This window comes from Emys orbicularis, chromosome 7, assembly GCF_028017835.1.
Source record: "Emys orbicularis isolate rEmyOrb1 chromosome 7, rEmyOrb1.hap1, whole genome shotgun sequence".
Taxonomy (NCBI): Eukaryota; Metazoa; Chordata; order Testudines; family Emydidae; genus Emys; species Emys orbicularis.
In genome coordinates this window covers 98,180,031-98,207,848 of record NC_088689.1, presented here as the reverse complement: position 1 = coordinate 98,207,848, position 27,818 = coordinate 98,180,031, and the positions used below count along the sequence as shown (strand labels likewise).

Sequence of the window (27,818 nt, the reverse complement as noted above, 5' to 3'; positions counted from 1 at the left end):
CGATATCTATGTAGCAGATCTCTGGAAATGTTGACTCCTTTTGAGTGCAGTTGTTATACACAACTCAGTGCACCAGTGTATGAGTTGGCTTTCACATCTCTTTATTTCATATTTCAAACAGTTACAAATTAGTGCAAATACCCAGGGAACAAGGAATTGAAATTTGCCATTACAATACATGGCTGGATGGCACTGTCAAGGCACGTCTGTTCTCTGCCCTCCCTAAACTCACATCAACTTTTTGTACCATGATAAAACCCCGACAACTTGGCTGTGAAATGGCAGCTGACAGGGTGGGGAAGGGACACCCAGCTGAACAAAGTCTCTCACACACACAAAAATAAATAGCCCCACCCTGCCCCCAGCAGACTGTTTCCCTCTGCCATAGGGGCCAGCCAGGCTCCCTGTGCTCCCCTTGGTATTCATTGGAGAAGGCTGGGAAACTGCATCTGTCCTAGAGCAGGGCCAGACTGGAAGGGAAACCAGCAAAATGTACAAGGGGCAACACAGTGAGGCACTGAGGTAACAGCAGCAGCAGGCAAACCTTGGAGCCCTTTAAGAGGCAGGCAGGCATCCTGGGTAGTATCCCAGACACAGGACACTGACAAGGACTGTGGAGTGGCCATTTGCCTCTTAGCTGATGCGGCACTTATCTTTGCGGCTGTATTTGCGCCGTCGCAGTTCCAGGCCCCGCTGCAGCCTGGCATCTTCCTCCAAGGCTCTGTGAGGGGGAATGCAAGTTAAAACTTAGGGTGCCACGCCTGACCTCAACCCCCCCACCTGAAAGTCATGCCCAGACTCACATTCTCTCCTTGATGTCCAGGTCTCGCACCAGCTCATCCCGCTGGTTCACCAGCGACACCAGTTCCTCCAATAGGAGCTGCTCCCGCCTCTGCTGGGCTTCTGTCTTGAGACATTCTGCAGGGGTTGGAGAGACATCTCAGCTGAGAACCCAGAACAAGAGCCCCCCGGCCCTTCCACAGACTCCCAGTCCCCTTTGCTCTCAGGGGCCCAGCCCTCACCTTCAGTAGCTAACATGGCTCTCAACTCCCGGCTCAGTAGCTCAAATCGTCTTTCCAGGTCCTGTTCTTCCATCCTGGGGGGAGGAGGAGGAGAAAATGGGGGGGGGGGGGGAATGTCAGTCCCAAGATTACACATTCTCTCCTCCCCCCCACATGGTTTGGCTGATCACCAAAAGCCCAGCCACCACCCTCCCCCCAGGGTCACTCACAGCAGCTGCAGCTGGTCCTGGCGCCGGATCAGTGCATTCTTCTTATTGACCAGTGTGAACCACTCCTGGATCAGCTCCTCCTCCTGGGCCCGGTTTGTGCCTGCAATGGCGGGTGGGGGAGGAGTGGGGTGTGAGTACACTGCAGGGACCAGCAAGTGCCATTTGCACCTGTGTGGCAGTGCAGCAGTGAGTGGTGGTGGTGGGGGGGTGAGCATGGCCCAGTGATGAGATGGGGTCATCCTCTGGCGCATTCCCCAACTTCTCTCCACCCCTGTACACTGCCTGCTCCCTTCAAGCCCAGCTGGGGGTGGCAGGGCAGCAACACAGATGATAGGACATCCATACAGAGCACATTCCCCCCTCCCACCCCATGAGGGGCTCCCATGCCATAACTCCATCACCAAGGGGTCCTGAGCAGTTCCAGAAGCCGCCAGCAGGTGGTACTAAGAGGCCACAATGCTGGAAGGGGTGAGGGCACAGGACAACGCCTGATGATCACTAGTCCCAGCGCCCACAGGGCTGTTGTGTGTGTCCCGGCGCAGCACCTGACTCCATGAGGAAGCGCAGATCCTTCTCCACCACGGCTGCCCGGGCATCAATCTGCTTCTGCTCATTCTCCAGCGCCTGCAGCTCGGCCACCACGTACTGGCTGGTGTCTTGGAACCGCTGCCAGGGACGCAGGAGGTCAGACCCAGTGCCCCCTCGAGGGGAAAGGCCCTGTGTCCCAGTCCCTGCCACCACCTCCCCCCAATTACCCATCCTTACCGGAACCTCCTCCTCTGTGGTGCTGGTTTCCTTGCTGGGATCCCGGGACGGCTCCTGGGTGCTAGCACTGGAGGAGGGGGCTATCTCTGGTGTGGGAGAAGACAGAGAGAGGCAATTAGATTGGGGTCACGAGAGGCAGTTAAACCCCATTCCCCAGCCCCCCACTGGTGGTGGAGGCCCTGTTGTAATTATTGGGGTGTGAACAATAGCTGCTGAGGGGCAGAGGGCAGCTACTGTATGGTAATTGTGTCTGGCAAATGAGGAGTGTGGGCCCAGAAATCAATGGGCCAACATTGGGGTGTTGGAAATCAGGCCTAAGCGGTGGCCAAAACACAGAGGGGATCGGAGGCCAGCTGGTTGGGTGACAGTGGCCAGGAAGGAGAAGCAAGTTTCCCCACCATGGCTGCCACCCCCACGGGCTCCTGGGACTGGAGGAGGCAGCACAACACCATGGTGCCTCCTTCACCCTAATCCTGAGGGATGCCTGGGGCCAGAGAGAGGGACCCAGCTGATGTCGCCATCTCTGCCGGCTCCAGCTGAATCCCAGTCGCTACCAGCAGAGGTTTAGGGTTGCCCCGAACAGGGGGTTGAGTCCCGACCATCCTGGCTAGTAGCCATTGATGGACCCATCCTCCACGAACTATCTAGTTCGTTTTTTAATATGGATCTATATTTGACCATCAGAACATCCCATGGCAATGAGTTCCACAGGTTAATTGTGCATTGTGTAAGAAAGTATTTCCTCTTGGCTGTATTAAACCTGTTGCCTATCAATTTCATCAGGTGACCCCATTTCTGTATTTAAGGAAAGGGTAAATAAAACTTCTCAAGTCACTTTTCCCTCATCATGCATGATTGTCTAGACCTCTATCCTATCCCCCCTTAGTTGTCTCTTTTCCAAGCTGAACAGCCCTTATCTTTGTAGCCTCTCCTCGTATGGAAGCTGTTCTGTCCCTTTGATCATCTTTCCAGCCCTCCAGTGGCACTCTATCGTTTTTGACACCAGAACCCGACACACTATTCAAGGTGTGGACGTACCATGGATTTGTATAGTGGCAGTATGATATTTTCTATCCCTTTCCTAATGATTCCAAACAGCCCGTTAGCCTTTTTGGCCGTTGCTGTGTACTGAGCTGAAGTTTTCAGAGAACTCTTCACAATGACTCCAAGATCTCTTTCTTGGGGGTAACAGCTAATTTAGACCCCCACCGTTAGACATGAGAACTTGGGGTTATTTTTGCATGTGCATTACCTTGCACTTATCAATGCTGAATTTCATCTGCCATTTTGTCGCCCACTCACCCCATTTTGTGGGACCCCACCCCAGTAACTCTCCCGCCCCTTCTTTTTCTGTCTTTTTAATACAAGGTTAAAGGGATTTTTAATTGAGTATTTGCCCTGGGAATAAGCAGGCTGAGGTCTCCAAATTCCACGCCCTGAGCCTGGGTTAGCACTTTAGTGTTGTGCAGTGACAGGGATCTGCTAACATCTTGGACATTCTGGACCTGCAGTGTGTCAAAATTAACACAACCATCCTGCACCCCCTTAAGGATCCATCTTGCCCCTTTGCCCCCAAATCTGATGCTGCTAAATAAGGCAGACCCTACAGAAAACCCAGGCTCACCTGGGGGCTGCTGAGTCCTGGCGGAAGCAGGGGGTCCTGCCTTGGGGGTCATCATGCCTTCACGGTCATCCTGGTGGAGAAAAGGGATAGGGGACATTATAATAATAAACCAACTCCCATGAGACCCTACCGTAACAAACCAGTCTATGCAGCTGCAAGAGATTCTACAATAACAAATTGCACAGCACAACCCCAGTGCCCCCAAGAGACCCTACAATAACAAACCAGCATGCACAGCCATAGTATTTATGAGACACCCTACAAAAACAAACCAATGCTCCCAGGAGAACCTACAATAACAAACTTGTGCATGCAGCCCCAAGAGACTCTATAATAATAAATTGCTAGGGTTGTACATGTTAATTTGTTACTGTAAGGACTCATGGGGCTGCATGCGCTAGGTTGCTATTAGAGTATCCCAGGAGGGAGGGTCTTTCATAAATACTAGGACTATGTATGTTGTTTATGAGCTACCCTATAATAACAAACTAGTGCTCCTGGGAGAGACTACCATAACAAACGAGTGCATGCAGACCCTACAACAACAAAGCAGTGCCCTGGAGAAACCCTGCAATAACTGAGCCCCTTCCCGTTCCCCACTCACCGTTCCTAGCCAATCAGGCCTCCTCCGTGGTGTCTCCCCTGGGGGGCCGCCTGCTTCCCCCTCGTCCATCGACAGTGACTCGCTCTTGAGCCGCGAGCGCCGCTTCTTGAGCAGGTCTGCATCACGCACGTGGGAGAAGCCCGACTTGCTGCCATGGGAGCGTGGTGGGGCCACAGGGCCCTGGCTGCCCGTGGACAGCGAGCGCTGCAGGGATCGCTCGGCCTGGTCTGGCGCCTCCCCGTTCCGTACAGACTGACGCTTCAGCCGTGGAGGGGGCACCAGCTTCTCGTCACCATTGGCCGGCACCTTCCCAGCATCCTCTGGGGCAAGAGGCTCTGCCTCTGGTTTCTTGGCCGATTGGGACATTGCACCATTGACCAATGCTTTCCCAGCATCCTTTGCGGCTTTGCTCCCTCCATCCTTTGGGGTGGGTGTCTCTGCCTCTGGACTCATGGCTGGCTTGGTTGTCGCACCATTGATTGGCACCTTCCCAGCATCCTTTGTGACAGAGGGCTCCACCTCTGATTGCACAGCTGTTTGGGATATGGCGCCATTTACAGTCACTTTCCCAGCATCCTTTGCATCACCTGTCTTGGCATCAGTCCCAGCATCCTTTTGGGCGGTGCGTTCTGCCTCCAGTTTCTTGGCCAATTCAGCTCCTCCTGTCACAGTTTTATTGGCTGCTGCCTTCCCATTATCCCTTGCAGCAGGGGCAGTGCTCCCAGGCTCCTCGGGTCCCCTTGCGGCACCTTGGAAACGCTCGGCATAGAAGCGGGCGGGGTCAATGGAGAAGGTGGGGTCCGAGTCGAACTTGCCCACCTTGTAGGTGCTCTGGCTGCTGTGGTTGGCGATCTGCACCACGTTCAGCTCCTGGCCCGTGAAGAAGGCCCGGATCTGGCACAGGTAGGTCATGACGATGAGCTTGTCGGGCACAGTCAGGAACACCATGTCGGCCGGCTCCAGCACCCGCGAGATGCCCAGGGAGGCAAAGCCGTCGTAGGCCTGGGGGGAGGGGACAAACCAGGAGGTGTGACTAATCCCAATATCCAGCCCCCTCCCTGAGTTAGGGATAGGACCCAGGAGTCCTGATACCCCATGGTCATCCCCCCAGCCCCCATGTGCTCTGATCACCAGGCCACATACACCGCAACCTATACTCCCATCATGTCCCCCCTCAATCGCCTCTTTTCTAAACTAAACATACACAGCTCCTTTAGCCTTCACTCATATGGCTTGCATTCCATCCCATGGTGGGGAGTTCCTAACCCGGGGGGAGGGAGTCTCCCCAACCCAGATCTTCTCCAGGGGAGTAGACTCCTGTTCATAGGAAGAGCCAGGTAATAGTAACTGGGGATTTGATTATTAGAAATATAGATGGCTGGCTCTGTGATGACTAGGAGAACCACATTTGGGTGAATTCAAATCAGCGGGGCCGGATGCTATTCGCCCCAGGGTACGGAAGGAATTAGCTGAAGAAATCTTTGTGCCACTGGCAATAATATTTGCAAACTCATGGATGACAGGAGAGGTCCTGGAAGACAGGAGAAGGGCTAACGTAGAAAGGGGAAAAAGGAGGAGTTGGGGAACTACAGACCAGTCATCAATACCTGAGAGCTACTAGAGCAATGTATAAAACATTCAATTTGCGAGTACCTGGAGGATGAAGGGATGATAACTAGCAGCCAGCAAGGATTTACCAAGAACAAATCATGCCAAACCAGCTTCATTTCCTTCTTTGACAGGGTAACTGATTTGGTGGACGTGGGGGATGTGGTAGACATAATATACCTGGACTTCAACAAGGCTTTTGACACAGTCCCACAGGACATTCTGATAGATAAGCTGTAGAAATGCGGGCTCGGCGGAACTACCATTAAGTGGATACATAATTGGGTAAACAAACGCAACAAAGAGTAACTATGAATGGGATGATGTCGGACTGGAGGAAGGTGTCAAGTGGGGTTCCACAGATTGCTGTTCTGGGCCCGGTATAGTTTAACATCTTTATTAATGACCAGGGATGTAGGAATAGAGAGCATACTGATCAGACTTGCTGATGACAAAAAGGGGGAGGGGGGGATTGCCAATACTTTGGAGCACAGAGCTAAGACTCAGAGGGATCTTGATAAATTGGACGACTGGGATATAGAGAACAAAATGAAATTTAACAACGACAAATGTAAGGTGCTACATTTAGGGAAGAAAAACCAAATGAACAAATACAGAATGGGGGATAACTGGCTTGGCAGGATCTGGGAGTTGTGGTGGATTACAACCTCAACGCGAGTCAGCAATGCGATGCTGTTGCAAAAAAAGCAAATGCAATTTTAGGCTGCATTAACAGAGGCATAGCATGCAAGTCACAGGAGGTGATAGTACCTCTCTACTCAGCACTGGTTAGGCCTCAGCTGGAGTACTGTGTCCAGTTTTGGTCACCAATGTATAGAAAGGACGTGGAGAAAGGATCCAGAGGCAATGTTCCCTCTAATTTTTGACAGGCCGTGTGCGCAAAAAATTTCTTCTGTGCAAATTTTTGTGCTTCTGTGCAAATTATTGTGCGTGCGGTGTTTTGCCATGTACGCGGTGTTTAGGATCTGTGTGTGTGTGCACATGCGCACAGCTTACAGGGAACAGTGTCCAGAGGTGAGCAACAAAGATGATCAAAGGGATGGAATGCAAGCCATACGAGTGAAGGCTGAAAGAACTGGGTATGTTTAGTTTAGAAAAGAGGAGATTGAGGTAGGACATGATGGCGGTCTTCAAATACTTGAAAGGCTGCCCTAAAAAAGATGGAGAAAAGTTGTTCTTTCTTGCCACAGGGGGTAGGACAAGAGGCAAAGGGTTCAAACTACAGCATAGCAGATTTCAATTAAACCTCAGGAAAAACTTCCTAACTGTAAGAACAATAGGACAATGGAACAGTTGCCTCCAGAGGGTGTGGAAACTCCTTCGCTGGAGGTTTTCAAAAGGAGGCTGGATAGCCGTCTGTTGTGGATGGTTTAGACACAACAAATCCTGCATCTTGGCAGGGGGTTAGACTACATGACCCTGGCGGTCCCCTAATATTCTATGGTGAATTGGCTGCTAGGTGTGAAGGTTGCGGACCTCTTGAGACATCCAGACAGACTCACGTGCAGTGCTGGGAAGGAGCCGGTGGTCATGGTACATATAGGTACCAATGACATAGGGAAGGATAGGAGAGAAGCCTGGGAGGCCTAATTTAGGCTGCTAGATAAGAGATTAAAGTCCATGACCTCCAAGGTAGCATTCTCTGAAATGCTTCCAGTTCCACGCGCAGGGCCAGTTAGACAGGCAGAACTGCAGGGTCTCAATGCGTGGATGAGACAATGGTGTAGGGAGGAGGGGTTTAGGTTTATATGGAACTGGGGAACCTTTTGGGAAAGGAGGAGCCTATACAGGAAGGATGGGCTCCACCTACACCAAAATGGAACCAGACTGCAGGCATGTAAAATTAAAAAGGTGGAAGAGGAGTTTTTAAACTAAGGGCTGGGGGAAAGCCGACCAGTGTGGAGGAGCACAGGGTTTGGACAGACACATCCCTTAGGGGGGGATCTATGAATGGAGATTCTCTATGTCCTAGTACGGAGGAGAGAATAGAAGTTGATAAAGTAGAGGCAGGAACTGAAGAGAATCAGTCAAAGGAAAGAGAGTCCCATTCAGTTACATCACATGAAGGCAGACAACTGAATATTGACAAATTGTGTAAGTGCTTGTACACAAATGCTAGAAGTCTAAACATTAAGATGAGTGAACTGGAGTGCCTGGTACTAAATGAGGATACTGATATAATAGGCATCACAGAAACTTGGTGGAATGATGATAATCAATGGGACACGGTAATACTAGGGTACAAAATATATAGGAATGACAGAGTAGGTCGTTCTGGTGGGGGAGTGGCACTATATGTGAAAGAAAGCATAGAATCAAATATAGGGAAAATCTTAAATGCACCAAACAGTCTATCCATAGAGATTCTATGGCAAATTCCATGCTTGAATAATAAGAGAATAGCACTGGGAATATACTGACCACCTGCCCAGGAAGGTGATGGTGACTGTGAAATGCTCAGGGAGATTAGAGAGGCTACAACAACAGAAAACCCAATAATAATGGGGGATTTCAACTATCCCCATATTGACTGGGAACATGTCACCTCAGGACGGGATGCAGAGATAAAATTTCTAGACGCCATTAATGACTGCTTCTTGGAGCAGCTAGTCCCACACTGGGAGAGGCAATTCTTGATTTAGTCCTAAGTGGTGCACATGATCTGGTCCAAGAGGTGAATATAGCTGGACAACTTGGTAATAGTGACCATAATATATTTAAATTTAACATCCTTGGAGGGCGGGTGGAATACAAAAGAAACCCACCACAGTAGCATTTAATTTCTAAAGGGGAACTACACAAAAATTAGGCTAGTTAAATGGAAATTAAAAGGAACAGTCACAAGAGTGAAATGCCTGCAAGCTGCATGGAAACTTTTTCAAAACACCATAATAGGGGCTCAAACAAAACGTATATCCCAAATTAAAAAAAAAACAGCAAGAGAACCAAAAAATGCCACCATAGCTAAACAACAGGGTAAAAGAGGTGGTTAGAGACAAAAGACATCTTTTAAAATATGGAAGTCAAATCCTACTGAAGAAAAATAGAAAGGAACATAAACTCTGGCAAGTCACGTGTAAAGGTATAATTAGGCAGGCCAAAAAAGAATTTGAAGAGCAACTAGCAAAAGACATAAAAACTAACAATAACTTTTTTTAAGTACATCAGAAGCAGGAAGCCTGGCAAACAATCAGTGGGGCCACTGGACAATCAAGGTGCTAAAGGGGCACTCAAGGCAGACAAGGCCAATGCAGAGAAGCTAAATGAATGCTTTCCATCAGGCTTCACAGCAGAGGATGTGAGGAACATGGGCTAGCCCCTCCCACCTCCAGCATTCTGGACGGGCGGCGCGCAGTCCCCCCCGGCCCCTCTGAGCGCTGGGTGGGCAGCGGGTGGAACCCCCCCACCCCTCAACACTGGGAAGTGTGCAACCCCCCCAGCCCTCAAGCTCTAGGCGGGCAGGCCAGTGGATCATGGACCCCCAGCCACAGGCAGCACACAGCCCTCCCCAGCCCCCAAACGCCGGGTGGGTGACGCACGGCCCTCCAGCCCCCGAGCACTGGCTGGGGGGCGCACAGCCCCCAGCCCCAGCACCTGCAGCCACCCTGAGCACAGGGCGCGCAGCCCCAGCGCCAGCACGCACTCCCCTCCCCCAGCGCAGCCCCAGCCACCCCAAGTCCCAGCCACAGGCCGGCTGCAGCCACCCTAGCCCCAGACCCAGCACGCTTCCCTGAAGACGAGCAGCCTGCCTGGGCTGGGGCCAAGGGAGACGGGCAAACAGGATAGGGCCTTCCGGGTGGAGCATGGGCAGGGCCACGCCGGGCTGTTTGGGGAGGAAAATACGTGCCGCCCATGGTGAGGAAGATCATCACAGCTGAGCCATTCTTTTTAGGTGACAAATCTGAGGAACTGTCCCAGATTGAGGTGTCAATAGAGGAGGTTTATGGAACAAACTGATAAACTAAACAGTAATAAGTCATCAGGATCAGATGGTATTCACCCAAGAGTTCTGAAGGAATTCTAATATGAAATTGCAGAACTACTAACTGTGGTATGTAACCTATCACTTAAATCAACTCTGTACCAGATGACTGGAGGATAGCTAATGTAACATTGATTTTTAAAAAAGGTTTCAGAAGTAATCCCAGCAATTACAGGCCAGTAAGCCTAACTCCAGAACCAGGCAAATTGGTTGAAACTATAGTAAAGAACAGAATTATCAGACACATAGATGAACATATGATGCGGAAGAGTCAACACGACTTTTGTAAAGGGAAATCATGCCTCACTAATCTACTAGAATTCTTTGAGGGGGGTCAACAAATGTGGTCAAGGGTGATCCAGTGGATATAGAGTACTTGGACTTTCAAAAAGCTTTTGGCTAGATCCCTCACCAAAGGCTCTTAAGCAAAATAAGCTGCCACGGGATAAGAGGGAAGGTCCTCTCATGGCTTGGTAACTGGTTAAAAAACAAAGGGTATGAATAGATGGTCAGTTTTCACAGTGGAGAGAGGTAAATAGTGGGTGTGACATTTTATACCTTGGGGGAGCATCCTGGAACCCCCATATTTCTCATTTTTATATAATCACGATCTTACATATAAAGCATGCCTTGTAAGGTATCAGGGGAAAGGTTATGATCTGCTGAAAGTCATTTCTCTATCCATATATGTATATCATTAATGTATATGAAGTCATGAGAATTGTGTTGTATGGTTGTCACTAAAACATGCTGTAAATTGGGGACTCAGTCAGATATTAGCTCCCCAGAGGCAACAGCAAGGAAAGTAACCAAACGTCTCATCTACAACCATTGTCCAGCAAGGGAGCTACAATTCAATGACTCACCTGCAAGAGGCCACACCAGGGGAATTGCTCAGCCTTGCCTGGAGACTAAGCAATGACCCCCAGACATGCCTGGACTTGTGTTTTCCAAGCACATGGACTGAGGGTATAAAACCGAACACAGGGGGCCCATGCTGGGCCTTTCTCATTCACTCACCTATGCTGCAAGCAACAAGGACACTGAAGACTCCAACTGCGGGGACTGACCCAGATTTCAAGTGTGAAATCTGTGTACTATGAACTGCAATATCCAGTGGGGTGAGAAAAACTGCTTAATCTAGATGTTGCCCAGTCTAATAGGGTTGAGAGTTTAGACTGCGTGCTTATATTTTATTCCTTTTGGTAACTAACTCTGACTTTTTGCCTGTTACTTAATATCACTTTAAATCTATATTTTGTAGTCAATAAATCTGTTTTACTCTTTATCTTTACCAGTGAGTTTGTATGAAGTGTTTGGTAGATCTGCTCAGGTTTTGCAAAGGCTGGTGTGTATCCACTTTCCATTGAAGAAGTGGTGAACCAGTTAATAAATCTGCATTGCTCATCTTGAGCAGTGCAAGATGGTATATTCCTGGGGTACAGTGCTGGGAGCTGGGGGGATTTGGGTGGTGCCTTTCTCTGGGTGATTCTTGAGTGGCTCTGGGAGATTCATGCAATATAGCTGGGTGTGGGGCTCCACATGCGATTGTGCTGAGTGATAACAGCACCTGGAGAGATTTGCTGCTGGCATTAGCAAGGCATTGTGAGAGACAACCCAGGCTGGAGAGAGTTCAGGGGGCACAGCGCTCCCACAGTCCCAGGCTGCACCCCGGGGATCCCGTCACAGTGGGGTCCCCCAAGGATCTGTTCAACATAGTCATAAATAATCTGGAAAAGGGGGTAAGCAGTGAGAGTGGCAAAGTTTGTAGACAATATAAAATTACTCAAGATAGTTAAGCCTAAAGCAGACTGCGAAGAGCTACTAAGGGATCTCACAAAACTGGGTGTCCGGGCAACAAAAGGGCAGATGAAATTCAATGTTGATAAATGCAAAGTAACGCACATTGGAAAACATGATCCCCACTATACACACAAAATGATGAGGTCTAAATTAGCTGTTACCATTTAAGAAAGAGATCTTGGAGTCATTGTGGAGAGTTCTCTGAAAACATCCGCCAATGTGCAGCAGCAGTCAAAAAAGCTAACGAATGTTGGGAATCATTAGGAAAGGGATAAATAATGAGACAGAAAATAGTATAATGCCTCTATATAATTCCATAGTATGCCCACACCTTGAATACTGCATGCAGTTCTCTTCACCCCTCTCAAAAAAAAAAAAAAAGAATTGGAAAAGGTAAAAAGAAAGGCAACAAAAATGATTAGGGGGGTGGAACAGCTTCCATATGAGGAGAGATTAAAAAGACTGGGACTGTTCAGCTTTGAACAGAGATGACTAAGGGGGATATGATAGAGGACTATAAAATCATGACTGGTGTGGACAAAGTGAAAAAGGAAGTGTTATTTACCCCTTCACTTAACGGTTGGGAGGGGGTTGGGTCACCCAATGAAATCAATAGACTGCACGTTTAAAAGAAACACAAGAAAGAACTTCTTCACGCAACACACAGTCATCCCGTGAAACACATTGCCAGGGGGTGCTGTGAAAGCCAAAGGTATAACTGGATTCAAAAAGAATTTGATAAGCTGATGGAGGATAGGTCCCTCAAGATGGTCAGGGAGACTACCCCATGCTCTGGGTGTTCCTAAGCCTCTGCCAGCCAGGAGCTGGGACTGAACACAGGAGGACCACTTGGTAAATTGCCCTGTTCTGTTCATTCCCTGAGAAGCACCTGGCACCAGTCACTGTCGGAAGACAGGATACTGAGCTAGATGGACCATTGGGATGAGTCAGTATCACCAGTCTTATGTTCTTACAGTCTCCTTCCCCACCACCTGCCGGGGTCCCCCAACTTACCAGCTTGTTATTCTCTTTGATAGCGAGAGGGTCCAGGGTCTCATAATTGCTGGAGGGGGGGCAGACAGACACGACAAAGATAGATCCTGCTTAGTGAATGGGGTCTCTTGAGTCCCCACCCCACCCCCACTTGCCTCTCTGAGACACTCCCCCCTCCATACCAAGACATGGCCTCCCCCACAACACACACGTCTCCTGGTGCCCCTCAATCCTGACCTACAACCCCCTGCTATCCCAGCCCCTGGCTCCCCGCACTGCCCCTCTGCCCCAGGACTCACATTTTCTCTGGGTGGAAGTGGTGCAGGATGGCGCAGAACGCCAGCCCGTTGCGCCAGGAGGTGGTGAAGTTAGTGACCCGGACACCCCGGTAGCCAGCCGTGACATTCTGGCACCATTCCAGCAGCGACTGGCTGCAGCTGACCAGGCCTGGGCTGGTTGCTGGGGGCTCCTCCTAGGAGATAAACAGGGGATGGGGTGGGATATGGGTCGGGGAGGTGCTGGATCACCCCACACCAGGCAAAGCACCCCCACACCAGCACTGGCCAGCCATACTGCCCTCCTGGCTCCCCAACTCTCCTGCCTGCATAACCCCACCACCACCACCCATCACCAGGACCTCCCCCATGATTAGGGATCCCTCACACCCACAGGCACCAAGCCACCCCCTTGCCCCATGGCAGCCAGGAGTGAAGAGCTGGGGCTATATGGGACAAAGACCCAGCCAAGTCCCGGCTGTTGCACCCTCCCCTTCCCGCTGCTAGGCAAGGGTGTTCTCCAGGCTGGGCTTGGCCCAGGGCTCACTGGCAGCTGGGATCCAGCCAGCCCCATGCAGCACAGTGAGCAAGCCGGATGCAGGGCAGGGGTCTGTGGGCCACACAGTGAGGTGGAGGGGGTTAGTGAGGGGACTGCGGGCCCTGAGGATCCATCTCCAGGTGTTATCCTCAACCCCGATTAAAGGGGAGAAGGCAGTTAGCCCACGATGAGTTTTATCCCCTCCACACACCCCAATTAAAGGCTTTATCCTTGTAGCAATGCTGTGGGTCTGTCTGTCCTTCCACAGCCCCCTGCACACACACACAGCCCCTAGGATTAGTTGAAAGCAAGGGCGGGCAGGCAGCCATGGCAGCTGGCAGGGCTGGGGGGCACAAGCATTCGCTGTCCCTACCTGGGCCGCCTCCTGCCCTATGCTATCCTGGGCAGCGCCGCAGGGCGGGGGAGATGGCTCCCGCCCAGACGCCTGGGTCCCCTCGTTGGATGATGGGCTGGCACTCCTCTCCCGGGCAGGGTGGGTGGGCGGGAGGCTCAGGGTGAAGCGGCACTGTGAGACGTAAGGCTCAGTGAAGGGGGACGGGGGGCCCAGGATGGGCGCATCCTGGGGGGGCATCAGTGCGAGGGCTGCAGCCTGTCTGCTGCTCCTTCCTGGGGCGGTGCGGGTGGCCAGCTGGTCTGTGCAGAGCCCTGACTGCGTCTCCAGAGGGGGCCCTGCCCCACTGGCATCCTCCTTGCTGGGCAGGGAGCCCACAGCCCCACCACGCTCTCTGGAACCCGCTGCCTCCTCCGGCCCAGCCCTCTCCAGCAGGGGCTCAGGTGTGCTGGAGGTGGCACCCCCAGGCACTGTACCATCGGCTCCCGGGCTCTCCATGGCACCCTCCAGCTGGGCAGGAGCCTCCAGAGATGGGGCATCCGCTACTACTGACAGCACCTCACCTCCGCACGGCCTGCCGGCCGCCTCTCCCCCTGCCAGACCTCCGGCCACCTCTCCCCCTGCCGGACCTCCGCACGGCCTGCCGGCCGCCTCTCCCCCTGCCAGACCTCCGGCCACCTCTCCCCCTGCCGCACCTCCACACGGCCTGCCGGCCGCTTCTCCCCCTGCCAGACCTCCGGCCGCCTCTCCCCCTGCCGCACCTTCGCATGGCCTGCCGGCCGCCTCTCCCCCTGCCTCCTCCAGCCTGCCTCTCTCCAGCCGGGCTGGGACCTCCACAGGCAGGGTGTCCGCTGTTACTGAGTGCACCGCACCGCCACCCGGCTTGCCAGCTGCCTCTCCCCCTGCCCCTTCCAGTCTGCCCCACTCTGGCCAGGCTGGGATTGCCCGCCACAGTCCATCTCCTGCTCCTGCCTTCATCACACTGCTGGGCACCTCCCCAGCACCCTGTCCCACCACGTCCTCCGACCGACACCTCCATGGCTTGGGGGGGGCCATCAGAGAGGGTGCATCGCCTGCCCCCCCCTGCACAGCAGCCCCCGCAGCGTCCTTCCAAGCTGCCCTTTCTGCTCCTGGCCTCTCTGGCTGGGATGCTGCCCTAGGTCTCTCTCCTGCTGCCCTGTGCTGCTCCAGCTTGGGGGGCGTCGCTGTGGGAGCCAGGTCTGGTGCTGGGCTTGGCCAGAATCCTCGCCCAGAATCCTCCTGTGCCACCAGCTCTGTTCTGTGCCCCTCCAGCAAGGGCACAACTTCCGCTACGCTCTGAGCAGCGCCCCCACGCGCCTTCCTGTCTGCCCTGCGGTTCTCCTGTTCTGCTGGCTCCTCCAGCCTGCCCCTCTCCAACTGGCCTGGGATCGCCTCCATCACCTCTCTGGATGCCCCCCTGGCACCCTCTCCAACCACATCTTCTGACCGATACCTCCACGGCTTGGGTGGGCCCACCAGAAAGGCTGCATCTCCTCCCCGCCCCCGCACAGCAGCTCCCCCAGCATCCTTCCCGGCTGCCCCATCTGCTGTCAGCCTCTCCAGATGGGACGCCCCCCTGGGACCCTCTCCTGTCGCCCTGCCCCATTCCTCTTTGAGGGGCACCACCACAGGAGCAACAGCACCCCCGACGCTTGGCCAACCAGTAGCATCTGCTGCTGCCGCTGCCTTCTCTCCCTGCCTGCCCCACGGCACCGTGGGCAGCCCCACCACAGACGACAAGGCCAGCAGCGCAGCGGCTGAGGGCACACCCGCCCCCAAGCCGCTCCTGGCCAGGCCGATGCCCTCCCCAGCAACAACGGCAGGTCCTGGTGCATCCTCATCGAGGTACATCACTACAGAGATGCCCGGAGACGCCGAACGGGCCCGCCTGTCCCTCCGGGGCCGGGGCAGCGGCTTCAGCCGGACTGGCAGTTCTGCTGACCTAGGCCGGGCTAGCCGGGCCCTGGCAGGCACCGCTGGCACAGGCAGAGAGGCTGCGGGTCGAGGGCCCTGCTCTGACTTTGCTGCTCCCAATTTGAGCTGGGAGGGATGCGGTTTGGCACCTTCCCATCGGCGTCTCTGGATGGAGGGTACCTCGGGGGGTGGAGCCGTGGGCGCAGCGGGTTCCGGCAGGAGGGGTTTCTTATGCCGTGGGGCAGGGACAGGGCTCTCCGCCCGGGGCATCCAGATGTCACTGGGCCTGGAGGGAGAGACAAAGGGGACAAAAGGGGAGTTGGTCTCATCGTGAGGGCAGAGCTGCCTCCTGGGGGGATTTCTCATCCTCCCAACTTGACAATGAGCCCAATCTTCTCAGCACGGGGACTGAAAGGCCCAGGAACAGACAGCAGGCATCCTGGCTCCCTGAACCCCTCTGCTCTAACCACCCCACCCCCCAGATCCAGGGATGGAACCCGGGAGTCCTGGCGTCCAGCCCCTCCCCCCCAAACCCACTAGACCCCACTCTCTCTACACTCCACTTGGAATATTGAAAATGTCCGCTAAACACAGGAGTTCCTCAGCACAGATGAGCAGCTTTGGGATATTCCAAGCCAGCCCATCCCCACCATGGGGTCAGATCACAGCCAGCGCCCCCTAGAGGGGACACACCCCATTTCCCACCCCTCTGAGCCTGCCAGTCCCCCACCCTGGTGCTGGATCACAGCCAGCGCCCCCTAGAGGGGACAGGTCCCGTGTCCCATTCCCTGCCCCACCCCCCAAACTTCCTCCTTTGTTAATCTGCTCTGCTCAGTAGGGACAGCAGTTTCCTGTAGCGCCAGCTGCGTCCCTTCCCCCACCCCTCTGAAAGGGGCAGAGCTGGCAGCCCGGCCTGCAGCTCCCTTCCTGGGCAGGGGAAGTGCGACTTCCTCCTTGGGTGGGAACATGCTCTCTTCCCTGAGCGGGGGAGGGGACTGGCAAACCTCCTGAAGGCAGAAGCGAAACCAACACTGGGTGGCTGGGTTTATCCATAAGCAGCTGGGCACTAACTTTTTCCCACCACAACGCCATCACCCACGCCCCCCTGCCCACTACTTCCAATCGCTGGACCCTGGCTCCCAGCCCCCTGCTCTAACCACTAGACCTCCACACCCCTCCCAAAGCCAGGATAGAATGCAGGAGTCCCAGCTCCCAGCTCTAACCACTAGACCTCCACACCGCTCCCACAGCCAGGATAGAAGCCAGGGCTCCAGACTCACCTGCCCTTGGTGTCACTCCCTGATGCCGGCCGCTTCATCAAGGCTGCTGCTTTCTCCTCCTCTTCAACCCTGGGGTTGCCACCACGTCGTCCCGTCTCCTGCGAGGGGCCTGTGCCTGGCTTGTGGGCCTGATCCGGGACTTGGGCCCCCGTCTCCCCCTTAGCGCCTGGTTCCACAGCCCCTGCAGCTCCCTTTGGGTTCCCACCGGCTGCCATGTTCTGCCCAGCCCTCCCGGCCTGGCCTGCACCACTTACTGGGGGGGCCCCCATCAACTCTGGGGAAGGGGAGGGTGCTGCTCCCTGTAGGACCAGCTCCAGGGCTGGGTGGGGGGTGTCCCTCAGGGGGGCATCTGGGGTGTCGGCCACTCGGACAGTTTCCTCCTTGGCAGAGCCTGCAGGAGAGGAGAGAGGATCCCAGGAGTCAGAGACTGGGGGCAATGGAAGTGGGTGACAACTAGACAGAACTTCCCCATATCCCTGCCCTGAGGGAGTTGGTGGGAAGCTCTCAGACTCCCCCTCTCCTCAGGTCACTAGACCCCACTCCCTTCCCAGGGCTGGGCTAGAACCGAGGTGTCCTGACTCCCAACCCGCCCCTGTTCTAACCACTAGACCCCGTGCCCCTCCCAAACAGAACCCAGGAGTCCTGGTGCCCAGCCCAGGGCTCTTGCACCCACTGTTGACTTACCTGCCTCTCGGGGTGTCCCACGGGGGGTTGCTCTCCCAGCTGCTGCCCTGCTGGTCCCTGGGGCCGAGGGATTCTCCTCTTCCTCAGCAAGAGTGTTGAGCTCTCGCGATGTGTCTGGGGGTGGGGGAGGGGGGAGTGAGGGAATGTGGAAGGCGGCAGGGAGAGAAAGAGAGAGAGATGTAGCGGTTTGCTGCCTGCTCTGCACCCCACCTGTCCCAAACCCCACTTGGCGGGATGGTCCTACCTGTGAAATAGCCCAGCAATATGGTCTGAATGAAACCTACAGTGCGGGACACAGACGGACAGCCAAAAGTGGTGGAGACAGACAGACAGGAGAGAGAGAGAGAGAGAGAATGACCAACCCCAAGACAGCACAGCTGCCCCGGGGAGTGGGGACAGAGCTGCCAGTCCCAGGGGACAGACGGGACCTCAGTCACTGCCCTCCAGCAAAGAGAAGCCTAGAGAGTGCCCCCTGCTGGAAGGCAAAGAGACACTAGAAGCTACTATCAGGAGCCACAGCAATAGTGGAGCCGAGGGAACCCCACCAAACAGCAACCAAGGCAAACCGCAATTACGAATGGACCAGGGTGGGAAAGCAGGGGGCTGTGGGACAGGACTGAGGGGCACCAGCAGAGCTGTATGTGGGGGAGCCCAGGGCTGGCATAGCAGGTGGCTGCGGGTCGGGAGCGAGGGGCACCAGCAGGGCTGATGGGGAAGGGAGGGCCCCTCAGGACTGGCTGGCTGGGCCCACCTGTTGGCGCTGTGCCCTGGCTGCTCCCATCCTCTTGCCGCGCCCTCCTGGCTGCCTCTTCGTCCTCGTCGCTTTCGGCGAAGTCATCCAGGTTGCCGATGTCGCTGGGTTTGACGCTCATGAGGCTGGCCAGGCTTTGCATGTCCTCGTCCCTGGGGGGAAGGCACGGTGTAAGGGGGGGAACCCTCTGTGGGGCCACAGGGCAGGGGGGTCACGGCAAGGTGGGACAGTGCTGCCCCATTTCCCTTCCCCCCTCCAGCCTGGCATGACCCTTGCAACCATTCACACCGTCCCTCTGGAAACATGGGGCTTTCCTAAGCCACAGGCGAGGGCAGCCCCACCCCCACCTCTGTGGCCGTTACTGGCAGGGGAGGGGACTGTTTAAACGATACACCAACTGTGGCCAGGTGGCAGACATCCTGCTATTAAAAACTGCCAAGGTGGCCTCTCTAAACCAGCCTCTTTCTCAACAGTGGTGCCAATGTGGCCACCCGGAGAGACCCTCTAACCAAGATGGCTGCCCCCTGATGCCCTCCTCGCCCATGCCAAGATGGCTGCCTATGCCACCCTCTTCCCCTGCAGCCATGCCAAGATAGTCGCCCTCAGGCAGCCATCTTCCTGCACCAAGACGGCTGCCAAGAGCACCCATCCTCAGTCAAGTCTTTTGCTCTTTGCCCAGCCCTTCTTTGGGCCAAGCCCCCGCGCTGCCCCCCCTGCCAGAGCAGCATGGAGAGGGAAATGCAAGCCAGAGCCCCTCCATGCCCACCCCCTCCCGCCAAGGGACACTGCTGTTCCCAGACAGGCCTGTTTCCGTAGGCCCCACATTATTGATAGAACTCACGTGGCTTTGCCCTCACGCAGGAAGACGCAGGACAGCGTGAGCTGCAGCGTGGCAGCCACCACCTTGACCGAGCGCGGCTTCAGCTTCAGCTTCAGCTCGGCCTGGGCAGGTGTGGGGCGGGCAAAGCGCTGCAGGTTAACATCGGCCGAGGCCAGCACCTTCCGCTGCCCCTTGGACTCCTGGGAAGAGGGAGTGAGCACTGTGAGCAGGGGGAGAGGGGAGAGGCCTGACTCCCAGCCTCCCTTACCCTAAAACCACTAGACCCCACTCCACTCCCACAGCTGGGGAGAGAACCCAGGATTCCTGACTCCCAGGCCCCGCTCACTCTACACACTAGTCACCACTGCCATGTTACAGATGGGGATGGAACCCAGGAATCCTGATTTCCCACCTTTCCCTCAGCTACACTGTCCCCTTTACAGACTCTATGCTGTTAAATGGCTGCTGTGTTCCTCCTGTGACCTAGCAAGCGCTTGGTGCCAACTGGGAGAGGGCACAGAGGGGATGCCTGGGGCTACAGAGATCCTCTGGGTCTGGTACATGCACAATAATTCACCAAAGGGTGTCAGGTGAGGTCTCTACTGAAAGCCAGTAGCCCACTGGTCGTCATAACCATTGCAAAATGTACATACAGATAATACTTCGGGAGCTGTGTATCTACAATAACAATTATGTTCTTACGGTCTGGGAATTGCGGCTGGTCACCCGAAGGTGACGAACAGCGGGAGGTAAGAGATGTTTCTCCCCTGCCTGCTCCTGTGTGTGGCACGTCCTGCATGGCTCCCAGCGGATACCCTATTAGCATTACTACGCCTCAAGCTAATCAAAAGTTTGCTAAACTCTACAAGAAATATGCAGCCAGGGAAAGACAAGCAGCCGGGAGCATCCTCTTATGAACAGAGGGGCACAGCCAGCCTGGCTGTTACACACTGGGAGGAAGACTCTGGGGGAGCTACTCTTCATTAGACAGGAAAGTGACTTGTTAGGTAAGTCTAGGCTCGAGAAGGCGAGTTATGAGTTTATTGTTTGTTTCCAACACCTTCACTTGCTACTTCTTGAGACTCTAATCTTTGTTAATTAAACTGACGCCTGGTTTCACTAGGTGCATGGCTGAGTGCTGTGTTACACAGAGTGGTGATCTCAGCTGGGGCGTCCTGTCCCCCCGGGAGCAGCGTATCAGCGAACACTGGGAGTGTCCAGCGGAGCAGGGGCTGGGCACTCCAGAGAGACGTTTGCGGGGCTGGCGGTTAGAGCGGGCCTGTTGCTAGCCTGCAGCGAGACAGCGTCGGCCGGGGGTTGCTCATGCTGCCTGTGACTGGTGGAGTTGGGCCCCAATAGGCACAGACAAGGGTCCCTCACGCTAAGGACAGGGGGTGGTGAGGTGCCTCCTAGCCCATGCGCCCTGGGAAGTGTCACACCACCCCACAGGCAGCTGCAATTGGCAGCCCTGCATGGCTTTGCGATGGAAGATCCCATGTCCTGGCTGGCCGCTGTCATCCAGCCCTGAGTTACCGCGCTCTAGTTCTCCCTGGACGTACGTTCTCAATCACAAAGGTCCATTCCTTGTCTTCATACTCCTCCACGTGGGGGTCCTGTGGGGGGGATGGGGCAGAAGATGAGAGGGGCTTTGCACTGTTTGTTGCACTGGCGGATGGGGGGAGTTATACGCAAGGGTGCCAGTGTGAGTGTGTTGTCGGGATCGTACGAAGGGAGGCCTGAGTGTGTGCCAGCCCCGCGAGACTGCACGCGGCGGTGTGTGGATGGGTGTGTGACTGCAAGTGTGAGTGCCCGATGTGCACCCACAGGTACACAGAGGAGCGGACAGGCACAGCAGTGCATGGGAGGCTGTGAGTTGGTGTGTAACCGTGAGCCGGGGAGCACGCCTCGGTGCTTTTGTGCAAACACAGGCCCAACCACAGAAGAGCCGCACATCTGGGTAAGAGCCGTTCGTGTGCTGGTGCAAGTGCCTGTGCCGGAGTGCGTAGGCCAGTGTAAGAACACACGTGTCAGTACAAAGGGGTGCATAAGCGTGTGTGCACGACAGTGTGCTTGTGCAAGCGGCAGCTGCCATACCCGGTACAGCGTCACCATTATATCCACGTTCTCTGGCACCATCCACACAACCATCCCCCGATACGGATTCTTGATCCCCGGCTGCCAACTGTGAGCCTGCAGAACACACACAGCCAGATCAGCGCTCGCACCCAAAGGGGGAACAGCCACGTGTCCCATTCCCTGCCCCCCGAGCGGCCAGTCCCCCCACCACGGGGCTGCAGCAGAGCTGGCCCCCCTACAGAGAGGGCATCCTGAATCCACCCACCTTGGAGCAGACGCGTCGGTTCCTCCTGGTCCAAACCACAATCAGCTTGTCTGGCTGCCTGTGAGGCGAGACGGAGGGAACAAATGAACAAATTAAGAGGGATGGGGAGGAAGACAAAATAAGCTCCCAAGGACCCTCCCCACAACCCTTCCCATTGGGATCAGGGTAGCAGGTGACCAAGGTCCCAGCCCCACCGTCTGCCCCTCACCACCTGTCCCATGGAAAAGCTTCCCCCCTCACCCCTCTGCCAGCCCCCAGAACTGCCCCCCTTTGTGCAGCTCCACTGACTCTCCCCCTCATTGCCCAGGCCCTGGAAGTAGGAGTCCATTTAACCCAATATCCCCCACTTCCCCCCCCCCAGATCTGACCAGATCCCCCTCCACCCAGTAACCCCCCTGATTAGAGCAAAAGTCAGGACACCTGGGTTCTACCCCAGCTTGGGGAGGGGAGTGGGGGCCAGTGGGTTAACTCAGGAGGGGTTGGGAGCCAGGACTCCTGGGTTCTGCCCCAGCTCTGGGAAGGGCGTGGGGGCTAGAGGTTGGAACACTGCTCCCAGTTTGGGCTGCCCACAGAGCAGCACATTGCAGAGCTGGGTGGGGAGAGTTTTTATCTTCCCCGCCTGGCTGCTGGGCGGGTGTGGCCCAGCCTGAACCCCCTGCTCGCCCCACACAGAGTGAGAGACACTGGGGCAGAAAGAGATAAGGATTGGAGGAAGGAGCCTGGAGAGAAAAACGCAGTGAATGCAAGGGGTATGACCCCCTGCTGCACAGCACCACACTGGGGCATTGGGGTCAGCAGTGACTGCCAGGGGAGAGCGCCCCCCACAGACTCCCCACCCTGCTCCCTGCTGCCCAGTCTCCCGAGTCCAGGTAGGAGCAGCCAGCCCTAGCATGGTACAAACCAGTGAGTCACTCTGTAGCCCAGAGAAGCTGCGTTTGCCTGGACACGGCAGACGAGGTGTTTACTCAGGAGGCGTGGACGCCATGGTTCACTTCGCCAAGGAGTGTGGGGATCCCAGCCCAGCTCTCCCTGCAGGCCACTGTCTGGGCCAGGAGTCTGAGGCCTTTGTCATAGTCCTTGAGAGGTGCCGGGCACCCCCCTCCCTCACCCAATGCCTCTGCTTCACCCCTTGACATCAGAGCTTCTCACTCCGAGACATTTTGCTCTGTATCTTTAACAGCCACATGGGCCAGGCCCTGGGGTGGGGCTGGCTCTTGCTTGCACTCATACGCCCCAAACGCTGCAGACATTGTGGGGAATAGAGTCTAGGGGTTGGGGTGAGGGGGGGAGTTGGGCAGGCATCAGGAATCCTGGTGCTATCTGCAGCTCTGGGAGGGGAGTGGTCTGGAGGGTTACAGCAGGGGGGTGGGGAGGGAGGAACTGGAAATCAGGACTCCTGGGTTCCATTCCTGGCTGTGCTACAGATCCTTTGCACAACCTTGGGTGAGTGTGTGTGTGTCCCAGTTTGCTAACTCCCTAGCAGGGATACAGACAGGGCTGCAAAGTGGTATAATTCATTACAGGCTGTAAAGGCTGGAATTCCTGGCTTGGAGGCACCAGGGAAGAGCTGAAGGCTTCTTGTTACTGCAAAGGGACGTTCTGGAAACTCTGCGTATGCAGCCTGGCCCTGGCTGACTGAGACACACTTCCAAAGCATGCTTGTATATGAGGTTACCTCAACTCCTCTGCAGCCCCTATGCACCAGTCTGAGATGCACCCACCTGAGGGGAAGGGCACGGGGCTGTTTATCCAAGGATCCCACACCCAGGGCTGAGATGCAGCTGCCTCTGGGGTGGGGTGCAGGGGCTATTAAGGTGGGGTGCTGCCCAGCTGTTGGCTGCCAGTGGGTTTATCACATTGTAGCACTGCCGACTGGACACGGTGTTCGACTCACCAGCTGTACAGGGAGTTTCTGGCCACAGGTCAGTGGCTAGCAGAGTGGGGGGTGTCACTGCTGCTCTAGCTGACTGTGAGCTGGTGGGGCAGGGAGGCAATGGCTGGGGGGGAATTTCTGACCAGATGGGTGGGGTTAATGGCAGCTCACCCTGTTTATTTACACAGTCCATCCCCCAGCATCACCACTTACAACATGAAAAAAAGCTGGGAACATCCTGACAGCAGGTGGATACAAGTGAACAGGGCCCAGCCTCCCCCGCATCCACCACACAGCCCCAGGGCTCCCCCCCAGTTCTGCCAGTGCCCCTCAGTCCTGACCTGCAGCCCCTTCCTATCCCAGCCCTGGGCTCCCAGAGGGGTTGGGCTGGCCTGCAGTGCTATGGCGTCTACAGGTCAGCTCCCATCTGTCTGTGTCAGTCACGGCCTCGCTCCCCCACCCTGATGCTGTCACTGATTCCCAGGGTCCCCCCTCTCCCAGAATCTCAGCCAAGGCCCTTCACCTCCAACCCACAGACTTCACTCTGTCACCCTCCCAAGGTCAGCGGGCAGCCCCAGAGCAGCCCCATGGGCCCATCCAACCTGGCACCTTCACAACCACCCACCCAGGAGTTTCTAAACCTCCTGCTAGCCAGAATGTCTGAGCCCTGCCAGGACACCCAGGAGGCACCCCTCCCCCATCCTAGCACTGTCATAACATTGACCATTGTGGGGTATTCTTAGCTCTTGTAGGAGTGGAAATATAAACACACTCATCTTGTAGCAAATCCTCAGTCCCAGCTCACAGCCCCCCCACAGCTCAGCTGCAATCCAGCCCTGGCTTCCCCCATCTTCAGCTCTGCCGGTGCCCCTCACTCCCAGCCCACAGCCCCCTGCTAGCCCAGCCCTGGGCTCCCCCACATTCAGCTCTGCCGGTGCCCCTCACTCCTGGCTCACAGCCCCCTGCTAGTCCAGCCCTGGCTTCCCCCACCTTCAGCTCTGCTGGTGCCCCTCACTTCTGGCCCACAGCCCCCTGCTAGCCCAGCCCTGGGCTCCCCCACCTTCAGCTCTGCCGGTGCCCCTCACTCCTGGCCCACAGCCCCCTGCTAGCCCAGCCCTGGCCACACCACCTACAGCTCCGCCGGTGCCCCTCCTGGCTCACAGCCCCCTGCTAGTCCAGCCCTGGCTTCCCCCACCTTCAGCTCTGCTGGTGCCCTTCACTCCCAGCCCACAGCCCCCTGCTAGCCCAGCCCTGGCTTCCCCCACCTACAGCTCTGCCGGTGCCCCTCGCTCCCGGCCCACAGCCCCCTGCTAGCCCAGCCCTGGCCTCCCCCACCTACAGCTCTGCCGGTGCCCCTCGCTCCCGGCCCACAGCCCCCTGCTAGCCCAGCCCTGGCCTCCCCCACCTACAGCTCTGCCGGTGCCCCTCGCTCCTGGCCCACAGCCCCACACTATCCCAGCTCTGGGCTTCCCCTCCCAGCTGCCAATGCTCCTCACTCTCAACCTGCAGCCCCCTGCAACTCCAGCCCTGATCCCCTGTCCAGGTGCATTGCTCTGAGACCTGGGCCAGTTTACAAGCAACTTCCTCCCTCCTGGGCTTGTGGCCAAGGGGCTAAATTTAGCTCTGTCAGGAGAGGGTCGGAGATCAGAGCATCTGTGCAGGTGCTGAGCTAAATTGGTGTCTTGCTGGGAAACCTGATACCCCCCTAACTCCTCCACAGGCCTGGATCGGGGGTAGCCGGAGCCCAGGGGGCAGGGAGATACCCACCAGGCTGGGGAGAGAGGGACTGAAGCTCTGGGCCCCATCCAGGGATTGTGGTGGGGGAAATCCCTGGGGCATGGCAACAGGAGAGGTGGGAGAGGAAGCATGAGGGTGGGGCTGGAGAACAGGGAGGGGTCATGGGGGGAAGAGGAGGGACAATGAGGAAAGGGGAGGGCCATTTGGGAAAGGGGGAGGAGCCCCTGAGGGAGAGAGATTGTGGGGCGGAACCACAGAGAGGGGGGGAAGGAGCATTTGAGGGCGGGGATTTGAAGGGAAGGGGAGGGGCCTGGGGGACCCAGTTGGGACACTTCTGCTCTGCAAGGGCCCCTGATCTAATCCCAAAGAGAGACCTTTATCCTGGCCCCCCCCTCCCAATAAGCCCACTCTTCCTACAGTCTCTCTGCCCCCCTCCCCAGGCCCCCTACCCCTCCCTCCTGATTCTATTTTTAGCTGCTGTCACTAAATATTTATCATTTTTCCATGAATCCCTTTTAAGGTCATTTTAGTTAAAAAAAATCCCACCAGCTCTCCCCCCTGCTGGCTCCTCCCATTTCCATGGAGATGGTCCAGAGCTTGGGAGAGGGGGATCTTTCCACTTCTAGGTTCCCCCTAAATCACAGGGGATGTCTCCAGCTCTAGCCACCCCCTAAAACAGGACATTAAGAGATTCCCCCTATCTCCATGTTCTAGAGCATGCTCTAGACTCCAACCATATCCCAATCCTAGAGGAACGCCACCACCACCTGTCACTCCCCATGGTCTAGTGCACGGTCTAGATTCCTCGTGCCCCAGCCCCTCTTCCAAGCCTTGAGCGACACCCACCTTCTGCCAATCCCTGTGTTCTAGAGCATGTTCTCAATTCTTCTGCTTTGCCCCCCATCCTGGAGGGATGCCCCTACCTCCTGCTAGTCCCTGAGTCCTAGATTCAGCTCTAGATTTCCCCTCCCACACAAGCCCTGCATGGACTGAGAGACACCTCCACAGGTGGCATGGGGGGGGGGGGGCGGGAAAGACCCGTGGCTGGTTTACCACCTGGGCCTGAGGGGGGCAGTCTGCATCAACCAAGTCCCACAGTAGGCTGGGCCCTCAGACTTTGCCCCTGACCCACCAAATCTACAATCACTCTTCCCAGCTCCACAAGAACCAGGCCTCCTCACATCTCTGTGCAGAGGCCAGCCCCAGGGCGCTCCCCTCTGACCCAGGAGCTGCTACAGGAGCTGGGCTCAGCAGGGGGGAGATTTGGAAATGGGGAGCATTGGGGTGGAAGCAGGAACATGGGGTCAGAGTAGGAGGGGGGAGTCTCAACCACTATAAACTGGAGTGTGGGGACTGACCCCTTTCCACCCTCAATTCCCCCCCCCATGCCCAAATTTCCCCACCATGACCGGGGAGGGGAGTGTCCCATCTTCCAGACCAGCCTTGACAGCTCCCCCATGACAACAACCTGGGCTCCTCTCACTCAGTCACCCCTCCCAACAGTATTTTGGGAGGTTCCCTTCCTATGGCTAAAATAGGAGAAAAAATATTTCAAGAGTGAAACAACTGACCCCCACCCTGTCCCCCATTGGGGTCTGTCAGTTAAGAAAGAGTTAATTTCCCCCCACCCCCGCCAGAGGTACCTGGCTCCCTCCTTAAGTCTCCTTGATTAATTAACTCATGTTAATAAACAAAAATAAGAGGCTGAGAAGAGCTTCCCTCTCCCTGTGACAACCCCCCCCCCCAATCCTTCCCTCATCCTCACATTCCTAATCTCCCCCTTAGATATACTGGGGTACCCCGAGCCAACCTCTAACCCTTTGATATCCTGGGGTCCCCATGCCCACCTCTCCCCCATTAGATATACTGAGGTCTCCCGTGCCCACCTCTGCCCCATAAAATATACTAGGGTCCCCCCATGCGCACCTCTGCCCCATTAAATACCCTGGGGTCCCCCTGCCCACCTGTGCCCCACGCAAGGCTGGCTGCGAGCCGGGCCGCGTCTGCCCCAGGGCGGGGCTGGCCCCACTCACCATTTCTTGGTGCACTCCACCATCAGCTCCTGGTAACAGGCCACGAAGTGAAACTTGGAGGCGCGTTTTCCCACGCGCTGGAGTCTCTTCCACGCGGAGCTCATCGCGGCTCGTGGGGGGTCCCGCGGAGCAGCCCCCCGCCGAGCCGGACCAGGCGCCTCTCAGGTCACGGCTGCCCCCGCGGCCCCGGCCGATGCCCCGCGATGCCCATCGTCCCAGACCCCGAGGCTGCCGGAAAACGACACCCGAGCGGCGACGGCTTGGATGCGGGCACTGAGCCAACGGGGCTCCCCGAAAAATCACGGGTGGCTTGGCTTACCCCCCGGACACCCCGATCTCTGGGAGGGAGCTTGGCTCTCCCCCCGGACACCCCGATCCCTAGGGGGGCTGGGTTCCCCCCGGACACCCCGATCTTTGAGAGGCTGGACTCCGCCCCGACACCTGAGGGGGACTGGGCTCCCCCCAGACACCCGATCCCTGGGGGGCTGGGCTCCCACCGGACACCCCGAGCTCTGGGGGGCTGGGCTCCCCCCCGACACCAGGGGGGTTCTTGGCTCTTCCCCCCGGC

At 56.2% G+C, this 27,818-nt stretch overlaps 1 protein-coding gene across 1 annotated transcript; it reads right to left on the bottom strand.

Moving 5' to 3' along the window:
- Positions 1–80: 80 nt before the first annotated feature.
- Positions 81–27,354, bottom strand: EHBP1L1 (EH domain binding protein 1 like 1). The gene is made up of 19 exons (XM_065408234.1): positions 27,251–27,354; positions 21,608–21,665; positions 21,361–21,456; positions 20,826–20,879; positions 19,288–19,466; positions 18,447–18,598; positions 17,696–17,809; positions 17,012–17,402; positions 13,818–16,017; positions 12,931–13,103; positions 12,653–12,701; positions 4,225–5,226; positions 3,621–3,690; positions 1,997–2,082; positions 1,777–1,897; positions 1,232–1,331; positions 1,023–1,096; positions 804–918; positions 81–721 (listed from the first exon to the last, which is right to left on the bottom strand). Exons 1-19 carry the CDS (start codon positions 27,352–27,354, stop codon positions 634–636), a joined length of 5,226 nt encoding a protein of 1,741 aa, XP_065264306.1. The 3' UTR covers positions 81–633.
- Positions 27,355–27,818: the final 464 nt, after the last annotated feature.